The 16,544-nt window shown below is 39.8% G+C and overlaps 2 protein-coding genes across 3 annotated transcripts; one reads left to right on the top strand and one right to left on the bottom strand.

Annotated features, from left to right (window-relative positions):
* Positions 1–853: 853 nt before the first annotated feature.
* On the top strand, positions 854–6,755 carry cdc25b (cell division cycle 25B). Of its 2 annotated transcripts, none has more exons than XM_060872262.1 (15): positions 854–1,405; positions 1,607–1,698; positions 1,897–1,948; positions 3,271–3,312; positions 3,383–3,416; positions 3,501–3,617; positions 3,702–3,821; positions 3,913–4,044; positions 4,194–4,277; positions 4,398–4,580; positions 4,698–4,784; positions 4,888–4,950; positions 5,043–5,141; positions 5,300–5,545; positions 5,646–6,755. In XM_060872262.1, exons 1-15 carry the CDS (start codon positions 1,191–1,193, stop codon positions 5,784–5,786), a joined length of 1,707 nt encoding a protein of 568 aa, XP_060728245.1. In that variant the 5' UTR covers positions 854–1,190; the 3' UTR covers positions 5,787–6,755. The 2 variants fall into 2 exon arrangements, with proteins under 2 accessions (XP_060728245.1, XP_060728246.1); XM_060872263.1 differs by having other exon boundaries at positions 855–1,405; positions 3,702–3,815.
* Positions 6,756–11,292: 4,537 nt separating this feature from the next.
* LOC132846664 (piggyBac transposable element-derived protein 4-like) lies at positions 11,293–14,238 on the bottom strand. Its single transcript, XM_060871359.1, has 3 exons — positions 13,967–14,238; positions 12,299–13,639; positions 11,293–12,192 (listed from the first exon to the last, which is right to left on the bottom strand). Exons 1-3 carry the CDS (start codon positions 14,167–14,169, stop codon positions 11,757–11,759), a joined length of 1,980 nt encoding a protein of 659 aa, XP_060727342.1. The 5' UTR covers positions 14,170–14,238; the 3' UTR covers positions 11,293–11,756.
* Positions 14,239–16,544: the final 2,306 nt, after the last annotated feature.

Here is a 16,544-nt window from a genome sequence, read left to right as displayed (position 1 = left end):
TGTGTCTGTTTGTAAAATAGGGAAAGAAAGTGTGTTAACCAACCATTAACTAATATAATATAATATAACTAATATAAAATAATATTTTATTTTGACTCTTAATTAACTCTTTTGTTCTCCGTGTGCCACTGTAAAGGGGACATATGCTAAAGGTATTAAGATTAGTTTATTAACAATAGTCCTATGAATAGTTCCACCATTTACTCACAGAATAACTGTAAAGGGTATTTTTGTGTCTAAAACCTCACTGACTGCAATGTTTCAGGCTTTGTTGACAAAAACAGTCTCCTACAATACATATACGAAATAGAGTTTAAATACCAAATATCAATCACAAGTACTTAGTGTTTAAAAGTGCATGTTTACAAAAAATTTACTTCTTTTGTTCTTCTATGATCAATTACATTACCGTATATATTTTTTTATAGACTAGTGGATTTTTTTTTTTTTTTTTTTTTGAGTGCTAAAATTTAAACCTTTATGTTCGAGATTGTGGTACAGTCCAAGCTTGTTTCCTGCCTTACTATTGGCTGAGCCCTTGTTGAGGGCGTGTACAAGCCGGGCTTGAATGATTCCGCGGGAAGAAAAAAAAGCTCCTCCTTTCTTTACGGAAATCTTTACTTACTGCAGCCTGTAAACGTCAAAGACAGAACGTCATTGGATGCAGTGACACGTGCGCTAATCGTTGATTGGCCACAGGGTGTGCTTGTTATGTGGACTTTTTTTTAAAGAACCCTTCGGAAGAAAATAGCAAACTCCTCCGATTGGACAGATTAGATGTATCGAGGTCGCTGATTGGTCGTACGTATTGCCGCTTGTTGGCTGCATATTTTGAACATAAATAAGGGCTAAGCTCAGCACCTCTTTTCTCACAGCAGAGTTTGGAGAAGGTCAGAGAGAGTAGCGCTTTGACGCGGTAGCTCTCTGTCAATCCGGAACAAAGAAAATGGCCTTTTAAAACATAAAAACAATTTTAATCCGGATCATTTTAAATTTAGGCGTCTACGTCATGTGCGTGTTTTTATTCGCCGTAAACAAACTAGTGTATTTAGTTGGTTGCTAACAAGCTAACCATCGAGCTAAAGTCGAAACAACCTTTTTTGTTTGGAAAGACAACAGCCGCTTGCAGTCCGAACTCTGGCTGAGATTTGGTTTTTTTTATTGCCCTCTGACACGGAGAAAGTGTAAAAATGGAGCTCGGCAAAGCTGCAAGCGATTTCAGCCCCGTTTCCCTGGAGCCTAGCGCGGGCCCTGACTCAGTCCTGAGAGTTTGTAGGCCAACTCTGCCCGAGGTTGGGCTGAAGGGCTCCCCATGCACCAAAACCCTCTTCTCACCCGGAACTACCGTGCTGTCTCCTGTGACTAACTTAACACTCAACATGGACAATCTCGCTGTTCTCGGAGGGTGAGCATCACTGACTAGTTATTGTTGTTAGTCGCTTTTTCCAGCTAGCAGCTCTGGTTTCCTTGCTACATCTCTAGCCAGCTCTCACTTCCTCTTTTAAGAGCTGGTTTGTAACGCGCTAAAGCGTTTAGCTGTGATGGGGAAATATTCTGTTTTAGAGATTTAATACGAAGTGATTTATAGCTGTTTTTGTTTTGTTAGGCAATGTGAGACACCCAAAAGGAAGAAATTGGATAAAAATGTGCCTTTATTGAAGATTCCATCATTCGCTTCCGACACCTCTTCAGACGCAGGTGAAGTATAAAGTCCTTTTGCCTCTAATATAAAGCACTTCAGTGGTAATAATGACAGAATCGGGACTTTTTATTTGTTTATTTTTTTAAAATTCCCAAAATGTGACCATGCGTTTTACTCATGTAGTATGGTCGTGTCATCGAAATGTAGCTGCACATGCGTAGGCTGACTTTCTTCTTCCATCTCGTGTGTTTCAGGACTGGGCTTGGACTCTCCCAGCCCTGTTGACCCAATGGAGGCAGAAGAGAAGTGAGTTATACTGAATGACCCTCTGCAAGCTGTTTATCATGCATATGACGTTTGGCCAATCACATACATAGTTTAAGTTCTCCATTTCTCAAACTGAGCTTTCAGCATCCTTACAGTATTGTCTTGGGGCCAACATCCCCCAATTTCCTTTTGGCCTTTTCTGGGTGCTATTCAGCCATTGGCAAAAAGAGAGTGCATTCAAAAAGTTTTTAACAGGTCACATTTATGTTTATTACAAAATTTAATCTACATTTGGAATAGCAAATCCAAAATTAACCACTTGGACGTCATGTTTACAGTGAAGCTGGAAACCCTGGAAGCTATTTCTGTGTTTGTGGATACTAACAGCAGATTACATCTGGCTTGTAATTCAGAACTCCACTGGGATTCATGTCTGATTTTGTTTCTAAGATTTGGATGGTGATTGGCTTACCAAGATTCACACAGTCCATAGCCACTTGTCTTTTGGTGCTTACTGTAGTCTGCCACTAATCCCTGCGGTAATCTAATCCCTGAGGTTTTTGATCAAGTGCATATAGAAGCATTAGATTTATGGTGTGATTTGGCAACTGCATTTGTTATGGCTTGTTTGGCCAATTTGTTTATATAGACATAGTGTCACCACATCACTTGTTTAGGTAACAGATGTGCTGTAAAGAATGACTATGGTGGATTTGCAATTCACTTCAGCAGCACATGTGCCCACCTATCTTTCTGTAGACATCTGCCATTTTAGTCTGAGGTGTGCTACCTTTTTTTTTTTTTTTCTTTTCTTTTTTTTCAACTACTGTTTGTGAAGATCCCATTCATCTACAGCCCCCTTTCGACTAGCAGCTGTTTGTCACTAATGCCCTTGCATAAAGCATGAGGGGGGTTGGGTGTATAGACTGGCACACTTCAATATTTTTTTTTGAATGGAGCAGTGTGGATAGCGTGTGCTCGTCTGGGCTGATGTAATGAAAAGAGGCCCCCCATCAACCTGGCTGCACTCAGCTTACTTATTCTTCCTTTTCCTCTGCTCTAAAAGACACACACTCTTCCTCCCCCCCCTTTAAAGCACCATTCATTCCGTGCACTGACAAAGGGGGCTTGCATTAGGGGTTAGTGTTGCATGGGCATATGGTTGATTAGAAATCCCTTCTCCTAATGGGAACTCTTTAGCATACAGGTGGGGATCACCATGTTTCACACCCCAGTGTGTGATGAGGGGCCCAGTCTTGGAAAATAAATAAGTTGTTCTTTTGTGTCCTAATTTTGTGTTCTGTTATTTGACAGACTTTTCTCAGGCACACATCTAACTTTGTATTTGCTCCCTTGTTCAGGTTTGAGCAGGCCATACAGAATGCTACAAAAGTGATAAATGAGTAAGTTGATTTTCTTTTGAGCAAAATGCGTATTTGTTTCAATAGATTAATATAATTTTTTTTTTTACAGAAGAATACCAATTCGCAGGATAAACTCCTTGCCAGTAAGTAATGTTATATTTGTAATTTGCCAATTTGTTCATTGATTGATTGATTTATTTACTTATTTATTTTCCCGTTCTTTTTAGCTGCAGTTGCTGGGTCTCAGTCCCAATCTGAAGAGTAAAGATTCTGATATACCTCGCTATGGTGTCTTTAGTCAGAGCTGCACACTCAGCCTGGATAACAAGGAGAACCTTCATGATGTAAGTCTTTTGATGTGTCAGATTTGTGAACCTTCAGCGATGAATGTCTGACATTACCTGTCTAACTTCTGCATTCTTATGTAGACAAGTTTCGAATTTAAGAAGCCCACTCAGCCTGTTTCTCGCTTCCGAAAGTGTTCAGCTGGGGAGGCAAAGGAAGCTTTTGCTAGCCGACCCAACTCTGCTCCTGCTCTTATGGTAACGGTAATTTGAACTTCAGTACTTCATTGTTTTATGGTCATTGGTATTCTGATGATAAAATGCATGCAGACTTAATTCTTGCTCATATCCACAGCTTTCTCCTACCTCATCTAATCAGCTAGCCTCACCAGATAGTGACAGTCCCTTCACACTGCGATGCACATCATTCTCCAGTTTTCCTAACGATGACGACGATGGTTTTTTGGATGTGCTTGATGATGTAGAGGTGAGTAGTGTTTTTGTATTTGCTTTCTAATTTTATTTATTTTTAAGGAAAAGAGGAGAAAGGTAAACTGAAGATACCTGAATTGTAACAATGGAAAACTGAATAAACCAAATGGATGTTTGTGTTTTTGATTTCCCTGACACTGGTAGACGGACTCTGAGGTACCTATGGGAATGGCCAGTTTGCTCACAGCTCCTCTGGTTGCTGACCAAAGCATAGAAACTGCAGATTCGGTATGTGGTGGGGTTTTATTTTTTGTTTGTTCTTCCGTAAACTTTTTAAAAGATTTGATAAATGCTACACTGGTTATGCTCATGGCTGACTTGATGGCTTTGTGCTTGTTATGGTTGCAGCCGGTTCGCTGTCGGCCACGGGGGCTGTTTCGTTCCCCATCGATGCCAACAGGAGGCCGACCGGCACTTAAAAGACCAGATAGGCCCAGAGATGACAACACGCCTGTACGTGTTAAGAGGAGGAGAAGTGTTGCTGGGTCGCATGTCACAGCCATGGAGCAGGATGATGCTGTTCCTCAACAGGTAAGTCCCACAACCATGTTTGCACTAAATGATTATCTCTGAAACTTGTTCCTGATTCTAACCACACCCCCCCCCCCCCCCCCTTTTTTTTTTTTTTTTTTTTTTAAAAAAAAACAGGTTCAGCGCTCAAAATCTTTTAATCATACAGAGATAGAAAGACTGTTGGATGCTGACCCCAGTAATGTGATTGGAGATTTTACCAAGGTGAGTGTGGCTGAACTACTCTGGCTGAAATTTAGTTTCTAGGGTAGATTTGGTATTTAAGTTTTGTGTTTTTTTTCCCTTTTCTTTTAAATATATTTTGTAGCCTCCTGCTTTGCCCACAGTTGATGGAAAACACCAGGACTTGAAATACATCACTCCAGAAATTGTAAGTGGTCACTCAAGGTAATCGGAAATGTATTGAATCATATTCATTTTTGGCTTATGTTAAAGTTTTCCTCCCTTCCTTTGTGCCATCAGATGTCTGCAGCAATGAACAGAGAGTTCAGTGATGTGGTGGAGAGGCTGTTCATCATTGACTGTCGTTATCCATACGAGTATGAAGGAGGACATATCAAGGTGAGGATGATGCTGTTCTTTGTGTTGATCTTCAGGCATTGCTTTGTGTTTAACTTTTGAAGCTGACCACGGAAGTTCTTTATTGAGCAGTACACAAAATTTGAAATCTTGTATGTTACACTTCTCATTACTTTTATTTGCTGACTTGTTTTTGTTAGGGTGCGCTAAACTTTCATCAAGAGGACCAGGTTGAGGAGTGCTTTTTCAAACAGCCCATTCTGTCAAAATGCCCTGAAAAGCGCGTGCTGCTGGTGTTCCATTGTGAGTTTTCTTCCGAACGTGGTCCCCGGATGTGCCGCTTTGTACGCGAGCGAGATCGTTTCCTCAATGAATATCCCAATCTCCATTACCCTGAACTGTACATACTAAAGGGAGGTTACAAAGACTTCTATCGCCTTCATAAGGTGTGATGCTTTACTCTTGGTTCTTAGTAATTTTTGTATTCCATGGCAGGTACATTATACTTCAAATCTTTACTGATGTGTGTTTTTTGTTTATGAGCAGATGGAATGTGAGCCCCAGAATTATAGGCCGATGATTCATGAGGACTTTAAGGATGATCTGAAGAAGTTTCGCCTTAAGAGCCGGACATGGGCAGGAGAGCGAAGCAAAAGAGACATGTACGACCGCCTTAAAAAGCTCTGAGGCACATGCATGCCTTCAGGTTTACTGCCTAATGTCACTCACACTGTGTTCACATGATCAGTATGTAGCAGTGACCTATTGAATATTGTTCCAATCCTCTGCCCATGGTCAAAGCATGCTTTACTGCCTTAACTCGATCATACATTTTACACCAACTTACCTGTCCCAATGGATTACTGCTGGTGGGTTTTATGCCAGTCCTATTTTTTTCCCCCCATTCCAGCTGACAACCTCCAAGCACTTAAATTTCTAGTGTTTATGGTGAATAGTGCTCCTGTTTTTCTGATGCAATCAAAATCTTTGTCCCTGCCAATCTGGGTCTGAGCCATATCTACAGTTATTGTAATTAGTTTATCAGAACCAGCCAGTGTTTTAAATGTTATTCAATTATGTGCATTCCAATAATATGGGTCAATATCAGTGTGTTTTAAAGAAGGTATTTAACTGTCGCTTGAAAGGTTTTAACAGTAGAGTATGAATGACTAGTGCTGTTTAATTGTCAGAAGGCCTGGGTGTAGAGTAGTAGTGAATGCAGTGTGTGGGTTACTTTGGCCATTTTGCACTGCCCCACTTTCTTTTCTTTTTTTTGAGAGTTCTTATGATGATTCCTATATTTTGAAATTTTCATTGGAAGCATAAAATATTTTCACTTTCAATATTTTTGTCATGGATATTGTCTTGAACTGCACTCAATCAGGGAGACAGACTTGGCTGATTGCTGCTGGTCAGCGTGAGAACCTTGTTCACCAAAATGCCCAGCAATAAACCTGCATGTAACTTTTTTTTTTTTTTCTTTTTTTAAAATAACATTGTGTTGTAATGATTCCCCCTTCTCTAAAAGCTAATGTTGTGTGTAAGATGGTGTATTGAGTCTCTGCTTTTGGCCATGTTTGGTCCTGTGTGTGTGAGTGGAAGATCTCTTAACTGCAATAACAATGTGATGTTGGGGGAATAAACTACTTCAATCTATTTGTGCAAATGTGACTTTTTTTTTTTTTTCCCCCCACACCTCCTTTTTGTGGGGTTTTATGCCTCTTCAAGTTCTGTTGCTTTGTGTCTGTGTTTCTAATCCGCCTGCCAAGGCGGGCAATAAAGGTGGTCATAGAGCAATTTCAAGACCCCTCTAATGGGTAGTAGCCAGCTGTTCGCCTGACACACCATAGCCTCATGATACACAGTTGTAGCAGAACATAAAATTCAGGTTTAAACTATAAAACTGTATAACTTCTAAGAAACTGTCAGCTAAATGGTTAAGAACACAACTATAACCAAACTAACAAGCTGCATACAAATCTCCCCCCCCCCCCATCTTTCCTTCACATGATTAGCATTTTTTCCCCGTGCTAAATAGCACATCTTAGACATGTGAGTAATGTACACATTTTTGTCTTGAGCAAACTCTTGAATAGGTGATTAGTTGAGTTCTTCAAAGGTGTCAGCAGCTGTTAACTTAAGCTGTTAGTGAATTATCACCGCACTGAAGCATGTTTTTACTTTTTTTTTTTTTACTGCTCCTGTGATGTGTGTATGGTGTTATGATAATCTGTTCTCATACTCATTTCCATGTGCAAAATGGTTAAATTAACAACCTCTATTTAATTGCAATGTTTTCTTATTCAGACTAGGTTGACCCTTGTATTGCTGAATCATGTTTTCTTTTTTTTTCTTTCTTTCTTTAGCTAACTGACCCAGATTTCAATTTAAACAGACAAGTTTGTTTATTAGTTAGTAAAAGTGTGGTGGTCTGTAAAAATCCTTTACACCATTATATTTGAAAATCTACAGTGTGTAAACAGCTCTACTGGACGAAAATCACAAAGTCCTACCATTTGTTTACCCCTAAAGGTGAAAAGGCGATCATCTACATGTCTCATCTAAAGTGTAAGTCATTCATGGAATTTTTACACTTCTGTTAGCTCCTGCTAGAAATGGCTGTAGATGACTGAGCAATCATTTTAGCTTGTCTTAACTCTTGTGATTTTAATGTCAGATTAAAGTCATTAAATCTTTTTTTATTTCTTTTATCTGGAAAAAAGGTTTTTAATTAGCTATTTTATACAGGCAGAGTTGAGTAAAATAGGATCATAGACTTTGTGAGTTTCCATTTAGTGAATAATTCAGTCAGGGTGCTTCTAAATTTAAAACTATCCTTTACTGTCATTGGTAGGTTTTGGTTGAAACTGTTATGAAGGCCACATCCTGTTATTACTGCAAAACACAGTTCTTTGGAAGTTCAACCCATTGTTAGAGAAGGCACGTTTGTCTTTTAATAGCCAAACCATTGTTTGATTACTTAGTTTATTTTATGGCCCAATCTCTCTCACTCCATCTAAGTTTCTTTCCACATGTGCTTTAGCTGGTGGCAATGCAAGTAAAACAAATCCAGATCCTCCTTTTAATGACTTGTAGGGGATGTTTTTTCTCAGGATCTGGATAAGTGCACCATCATTGTGTAAGATCAGCATATGGGTGATCTAAAAGAGCTGTGTCACAAAATTACAGGTTTTGTCTGTCTGCACCTGGGGGTTTGCTGCTTTTGAAGAGGCCTGCTTTCACAAATTGCACAGATATTCACCAGACTAAAAGCACTATTTTTTTTCTTTGACTGAGCAAATATCTTTGGAAACACTGACATGGAAAAAAGCTAGTGGAATTACATTTTTGAATTGAATTTGCTGTCTAGAAGGACACTAATAAACTGATAAATGACCTACATTTGGGGAAACATTTTATTTGTAATTATTTTTGCTATTTCGTAGCTAAAAAGAAGCCTTTTATGATTGTTACTCGCTACCCTTTAACCTTTATTACTGTGGAGGATTTGAGTGATTTGTGCTTCTGTTGGATGGTTAGCATAAATTTGAACTGGGGGGTTTCTGCACTGCAGGGTTAAGTGAGCATGTCTCTAGCAGTTGTTAAGTAACAGCTGCCCTGTGTATTTGCACACACATTCATGAGTCATGCCCAAAAGCAAGAAAGAACTCTTCTTGGAAATATGTGACAGCATTTTGCGGTTTTGCTGTAATTCTTATCCATGTGTGCACTTAGACTGATGTCACTTTCAAATCAAATCAAATTTTATTTGTCAAATACACATACATACAGGGTACGACATGCAGTGAAAAGCATCTGTCTGGTATTTAAGTATAAAAGGATTGCAATTAGGGATAAAAATAAAACCAAAAACAAAAGGAGATAGATAAATAAAAAGTATAAACTATATAAAATATGAAAATATATGTGCAAAAATAATGTATATACATAAATATGTATATTTATGTATACATACACATAAATATACATAAATGCATATGGTTTTTAATGATTGTCCTTAAAGTGTCTATGTGCAGTATGGTGTGTATAAAGTGCCACTGTGCTGTTCAAGTCCAGAGTTAAAGTGTCATAGTGCAAAAAAGGTGTGCAGAAAAACAGTGAAGATGGAGGGAGAGGTCCAGTACTAGATCCTGGGTGTTTCCTGGTTTAAACTCTGAATGGCCTGTGGGAAGAAGCTTCTCTTCATTCTCTCCGTGTTTGCTTTTAAGGAGCTCGGTGTGGATGGTACGTTCAGCTGACCACACTGCCCTCTGGAGGGCTCGCCTCTCCTGCATGGTGCTGTTCCCGAACCTGGAAGTGATGCTACCCATCAGGACGCTCTCAATGGTGCAGGTGTAGAAAGTCTTTAGCACCTGAGAGGGTAGTTTGAAGTCCCTTGAGCGTCTCATATGGTACAGACGCTGCTGGGCCTTCACCAGGGTGTTGATGTGACAGGACCAAGACAGGTCCTGTGTGATGTGGACACCTAGGTACCGGAAACTTTCCACTCTCTCCACTGGGGTCCCGTTGATATTTAGCGGTTGGTATGACCGATCCTGCTTCGTGCTGATGTCCACTATCAACTCAGTCTTGCTGACTTTCAGGAGAAGATTGTTCTCCTGGCACCATCTCTCACTTTTTAACATACTGCATTAGTGTATTAAAATGTAATATATATATTTTTTGTGCTTTAGGTTAAGATGTTTAAAGTTTAAGATATTATGCGATATTTTAACCAGTTTTTGTTTAAAATGTTTTAGCTGAGAATGTTTATGAAACAGCTGTGTGTTCCTTAGTGTTTTCACTGGGTAATTGGAATCAGCCTGAGGTAAGAAACTCCTCACACACCAGGTGCTGCTGACTTGCACCATTCATTTGACTTAGTGTCAGATTTAATTCATTTACTTATAGCTGTTTACTGATTTTCGAAATTGAGAATAATTAACGAGGAAACAGCCTTTAGCCTTAACATCTGTCTCTTAAGTTGTATCATAATTTAGCGCTGAACTAATGTCGCCATCTTGTGTTAGCATTGAAGCTTTACGTATGAGGCTTGTCATTGGTCACGTGACTAAAACCCGGAATTTTTTTTTGTGTTTAACGTCGAACGGATCAGATATTATTCATTAAACAATATATATTTCTTATTGTTATTTTTAATTGTGTAATTTTGCCAAAACTTGCCAAAGTGTTTTGCAATAGAAACGTAGGAAAAGTATAAAGAAATGTAGGATTTGTTACGGATATGTTATTCTAGTTATATTTATGCTGTTTTTTTTCTTGTGCTAAACATCTATCCGTGGACGTTTATTGCGCTTTATTCCATCCTGTAAGTTTAACATGCATGTTAACTCTATAATTGCGCATTACGAATTTCTCTACGAGAACCTCAAATTGCTGAGTTATTATTGATCTTATTTTTTTAATCTAATTGTTTTGCTTTTAAGTAAAGCTGATTTGCTTTCAGGGTAGCATGATGTGGGTATACTTGCCCCATCAAAGTTCCAGGGTCAGAGTTTCATGTTTGTGGGGTGGGGGTCTCCTCTGGGTTTTCAGGTTGGCTCCTTCTGTCCAAACCATGTATGTAGGTGGATTGACTGTATCAGATTGCCCAATATTGTTAATGAGCATGTGAATGTGTATGTGTAAATGGTGCGATGCAATGTACGACCCATCTCCTACCTTGTGTCCTTTGTTGCTGGGATTGGCTCCAGTTTCACTAAAACTGTTACTTAGAGAAGGATGTATCTATAACTGAAGAAGAATAAATAGATGAATGATTTGTTGTCAGCCCATATTCCTGCTAGTCTGTGCTAGCACAGACACTTATGCTTGCTGATGGATAAGGTAGAGAGAAATTTCATGTTTTTTTGTCTAAACGACATACCCAAATTTAAAGTGGTACAGCTCCCATATACTTTGACACTCAGGGGTGTGTCTCATATCATTGGAAAGGAAACAATCTCTGGTTACTGATACAAGGATCAGGGTGATTCTAGACCTCACTGACACAGAGTTACAGAGGCTAGAATGGAGGGTTTTTATTTCCGTCAGTCATTCATCTGTAAACTGACTAAAATACACTGCTATAAACACATCTAATGAGATAAAGACAAACTCAAGGTCATAGCCACATGGCTTAGCTTACTACAGAAAAAAGTTTGAAGTCAAAAGACTCAAAAATGGATTTTATATGTATTAATTTCTACAGATATGTCTGTGCGTTTTTGTTTTGTGCCATTTGGAGACTCCAAAAGGAACTTTGGTTACCAAGACTGCATGCTGAGTTTCAAAGGCTTATAACTTTTGAACCCCTTTGCCTAGAAACATAATCTTGGTATCTGATGAAAGCTCTGAAACATTGAGGTATTTTATGTATTTGGATTTGATGTCAGTCAATTAGGCACAACATTACATTAGCATAACCACACAAAACCCATATTCTTCCATTCTGCCTGAGAGATTTTGATAAAAACGGGCAAAGTGCACTGTAAAAGTTTTTTATATAGAAAGATTAGAAAATTTAATAACTAAACTATGCAAAATACAAATACACACACATGAATGAAGCAAAAAGTATTTACATGACCAAAGAGCCTGAGAAAATGACAAAACTCACACACGAATGATAAAAAACTATTTACATAATATATAAAATTAAAAATTGTTCAGGGTGTGCCATGTGTTGTAACAGTCCCTGGTTATTGTGAAGCACAGGCACACATCACAGGAGGAGCATTTCACTGTGGTCCTCTGGTGGCAGTGGACACATCTCCTCCGACCTACGGTGCCATCCTGTGAAAAATGTACAGGTTTGTGTAAGGCACCTTGGGGAGCAGGAGTGGGTGGCTGTGGAGGGGCTGTGGTGGTAGACCCAGCCGCTTTCAGTTCCATCACCAGGGTCTCACGAAAGGCCTTGTGTGACATCACCTTCTCCTGCCTTGCAATGGCCATCTCCTTGTACAGGATAAAGGCGTTGACAATGGCGATGTCGATGAAGTGGAACAGGAAAGACCGGTACCACTTCTTGGTCTTGTGCAGGATGGAGTAGTAGCCAATCAGGGCATTGGACAGGTCCACACCACCCATGTTTCTGAGTAGAAAAGGAACATAGCCGTTATATTACACTGATATTGATGCATTGTCATGATATCAAAATTCAATTCAAAGAGTTGAAACTATGAAAACACTGTACATACCTGTTGTAATCCATGATGGCTGGTGGAATGGGGACATCCTTTATAGACCACTGCCCATCTGCCCCCTTGATCCTTCTCTGGACTGTATCCTCTCCATGTGCTGCATGGATTGTGGAACACATTAGCACATCTCTGGTGTCCCTCCACTGAACAAACACCATGGGCCCCTCGCGGATCCAGCGAATGGTGCCCCGGGGAGCCCGCCTCTCAAGCCCGCCTGGCCGGTCTTTGGGGAACCCAATACGCTGTCCGCGAATGGTACCGCAGGCCCAGATCTTCTTTGCCAGCAGGTCACGAAAGAGATCTGGGCTTGTGTAAAAGTTATCCACAAATAACTTGTACCCGGTACCAAGCAACTGCGTATTCATGAGCCGCATTACGGAGTCATAACTGAGCCCCTTGACAATTTGTGATCCCTTGCCTTCGTAGATGAAGAAGTCCCAGGTGTAACCATTGGTGGAATCCGCCAGCACAAACAGCTTATAACCCCACTTCACAGGCTTGTTCTTCATGTTTTGGCGGAGATTGTTGCGGGCTTTGGATGCGACCATCCTCTCGTCAATTGCAACACACTGGTGGGGTTGGTAAAACGCCATGCACACCTGCCTAACCTCATTGTACATTGGCTTAATTTTACAAAGCCTGTCGTACCCAGCGGTGCCTCTTTTTAAGTTGTTGGCAGCATCGTCATCTATGTCACTGAGGTGGATGGCGCGTGAGATGGCTTTGAACCTGCGCCCTGACATCACACTCGATGGAAAAGAAAAGGTGTATAGTTCAGACCTTCTCCAATAGTCATTGATGTTCTGTGCCTTGACTAGTCCCATGTAGATAATAATCGCCAAGTACGACATCATCTCTGGCAAGGTGATCCTCTGAAAGGTGTCTGGGTGGTCAGTTTCTCCAAACTTGTTGGAATTGTTCACAATGACTTGGAGTATATCATTGGTCACAAACAAATTAAATAACTGTAGAACGGTGTATTGTACACCACCCATGAGCTGGCTACCAGGTGTGCGTGCTGGGTGGAAGGATGGCTGTTCAGGACTGATGTCCTCCACATCAGTGCCTTGCCATGCACCTTCAGGTCCAGAACTCTTCTCTGGAGTGCTTCTCCCTCCTGCTCTCCCTCTGGCACTTCCTCTGGCACTTCCTCTGGCTCTTTCTCTGGCTCTCCCCCTCCCCTGTCTTGCAGACTGTGTGGAGGTAGAGGGATGGGGTTCCAACTCCTCCTCCTCTTCTTCCTCCTCCTCCTCCTCCTCCTCCTCTTCAAGAGTCATTGGGGTCCTCGTGGGCCTCTTTGGATCTGGCTGCCAATCCGAGTCAGATGACTCTGGCTCTCTGAAACACAGAAATGCAATGATTAGCTTATCTCACACCTCATACAGACACACTAACATCCCCTAACACCCAGAATAAACCCACTGCAATACCAGGCAGGTGTTGTTATTTACACAGAACCCTTCCCAAAATACAAAGTTTCTGTATTGACCACAGTCAGAGAATTTACAATTCTCAATTTACAATGAGAAATTACACATTTACAATTTTCCCTCACACACACGCACGCACGCGCGCACACACACACACACACACACACACACACACACACACATATATATATATACACGCATAAAATAATAAATACATAACATAACATGTACTCACAGTTCTAGATCAGGATCTCTTCCATTTAGAAAATCCTCCTCAGCTTCAGAGTCCACAGATACTTCGCTTCCATTTAGAAAATCCTCCTCAGATTCAGAGTCCACAGATTCTTCACCTTCCGAAGAGGACGCAATATCGTCGTCGGATCTTTCGGCCAACATAGCAGCTGTCTTCTTCTCTGTTAACCTCTTCTTTCCGAACATTCCGAAATGTTTCCAAAACTATGTAAAAGTTGTCCAAAAACCTCACTAAAGTCGCTCTCTGCAATAACACCCACTCGCAAAATGTTTGTGTGAGAGCGCACGCTTTACGCGTGCGCAAAACCTTTATTGCGCATGCGTAACACGTGCGCACTCACACAAATATTTTTTCGACTACGGCACGATCTGTGATCCAGATCCTTTATAATTTTATAAGATTATAAAATAATCTTATAATTGCCTATGTGTGCATAGTAACAATTAGAAATAAGAAACATTTAGAGATGGAGAAGTAAACTTTTTTTTTTTTTTTTTTTTTTTTACTTGTGTAGTGTTAATTTCGTCACCTATTTTTAATTTAGTCTTAGTCTTGTGCCAAATGTTCTTGTTAGTTTTAGTTATATTTAGTCATTCACATATCTTTTTTGTTAGTCTTAGTTTTAGTCGACTAAAAGTCTTTTAATTTTAGTCTAGTTTTAGTCAAAAAGCTTGACCACATCTGGAATCTATTGTAAGAATAAATAACGAGGCCTCATTAAATGCAATAATATCAGGAACACAAGTGTTATAGTGGAAATAAATAACTTAATGAAAAGCCTAAGATCAAAACTGTAGGTGTGTATATATATATATATATATATATATATATATATATATATATATATATATATATATATATATATATATATATATATATATAAATTACCGACTTAATGCAAGTTATACATGGTATTGCACACACCATTATTGATGATATTTGGAGCAATATTACATGTAATTGTTAAACTTGATTCCCTTACATATACATTTGCTTTTAAGCCTAATTATTAATTTTGATTATGATGTGATTGTGACAGGGGCGTGGGAAGAGGTTTCAGGTTGGGTGTGCTGAGTTTTTTCTGTCACCACTTTTGAATAAGAAACAATATCAAGGCTATAAAACTTGTCAAAACTCCGCGAATCACAAAAGTATCAGTGAGAAGTTGAGAACACTCGTTTAAACAGTGCATGCACTCGAACTTGACTGCACATCAATTTTTTACTTTATTGATACTGCTTTAATCGTAATGCAAAGACCGGTCATCGGGACATAAGCTGTCATGTACAATAAAAGAGCCTGCGCAGCGATAGGAAATATAATTTAACACAAAAAGCTGCCTAGACCAGGGGTGGACTTGCGCTCAGGAGATTTTTTTTTTTTTTTGAGCGGCGTGTGGACAAATTCTTTCTATGCACACACTATTTTATTTCTTGATAACAGACCGCTGCGAACTATAACACACCGTTGCCATGAAAAACAGAGCGTTGCCATGGACACACAGGATTCTAAACTTACCCAGATAGCAATTACGTTTGGGCCACATGTGGGTATTATCTGGCACATATGGCCTAGATGTGGCGTGGCTATACAGATATGGGCCAAATTGTGGCCATATTTGTTTTGCCATAACTTTAAAATCGGAGGGAAATGCTCTCTTGGTTCACAACTCATTTTGCGGTATATGGCCCAGATAACAACGAACACATGAGAACCATATGTGGTTGAGCTATGGCACACAGTGAGAAACACGACTTGTGGTAAACATTTGGCTTATACTTGGAAAAACACAGGAATCCTGAAATCAAGTGCGGCAGACATCCGCCGTTCCACACCTCAGGTTGCTATGCATCTTCCCTCCTATTGGTGGAGTGAGACTACGGCGCGAATGTGACTGAGACTCGGGCAGCGGGCGGCATTTCTGCTTTCCTCACGACTGTGTAGGCTACGTTCAGGTAAGTGATTGGCACTTTAAAGTCATATAATTGAAATATTCAGCATTATGTGTCAATATTACATGTTATAAGCGTTTAGTTATTAGTTTAATTGAGGAAGGGGTCAAATTAGCTAATATTTTCCTCAGTTTAACAACACAGTTTAATGTTCGCTACGTCCGCTGGTTTGCCGTTTTAAATTCCGATGTTTTTGGCTATAAATCAACAGCACTTAAGTAAAGTTGGCCGCATATTTACAGATTGGAGTTTCCCGAGTCAATAACTCCTGAGCTAAACGCTGTTACTACACAAATAACACCTCTTTTTTTTATCATAGTAATGTAGAGACGCAGCTACAACCCAATTTTCCTCAAAATCAGCTTTCCTCCGTGGTGGACAAAATACATAAGTCTCTATGTGCGAACCAAGGGACCGTCTGCAAAGTGCAAAACCCGAAAAGCGAATACTAAAAACAGTCAACTTGGGAGAAATGTCTTTTTGTATAATTTTTATGTTTTTTTTTATATGAAAATATTTCCCCCAAAAGGAAAACACATTTCCCCCAAATAAGTGTTGTAGTATAACTATCAGGACATCAGAGATGTGTGTGAGCTGGTGACAGTACA

The sequence above is a fragment of the Tachysurus vachellii genome, chromosome 6 (genome assembly GCF_030014155.1).
Source record: "Tachysurus vachellii isolate PV-2020 chromosome 6, HZAU_Pvac_v1, whole genome shotgun sequence".
NCBI classification, from domain to species: Eukaryota; Metazoa; Chordata; class Actinopteri; order Siluriformes; family Bagridae; genus Tachysurus; species Tachysurus vachellii.
The sequence above is the reverse complement of the archived record's forward strand: the minus strand, read 5'-3'. Positions and strand labels throughout refer to the sequence as shown.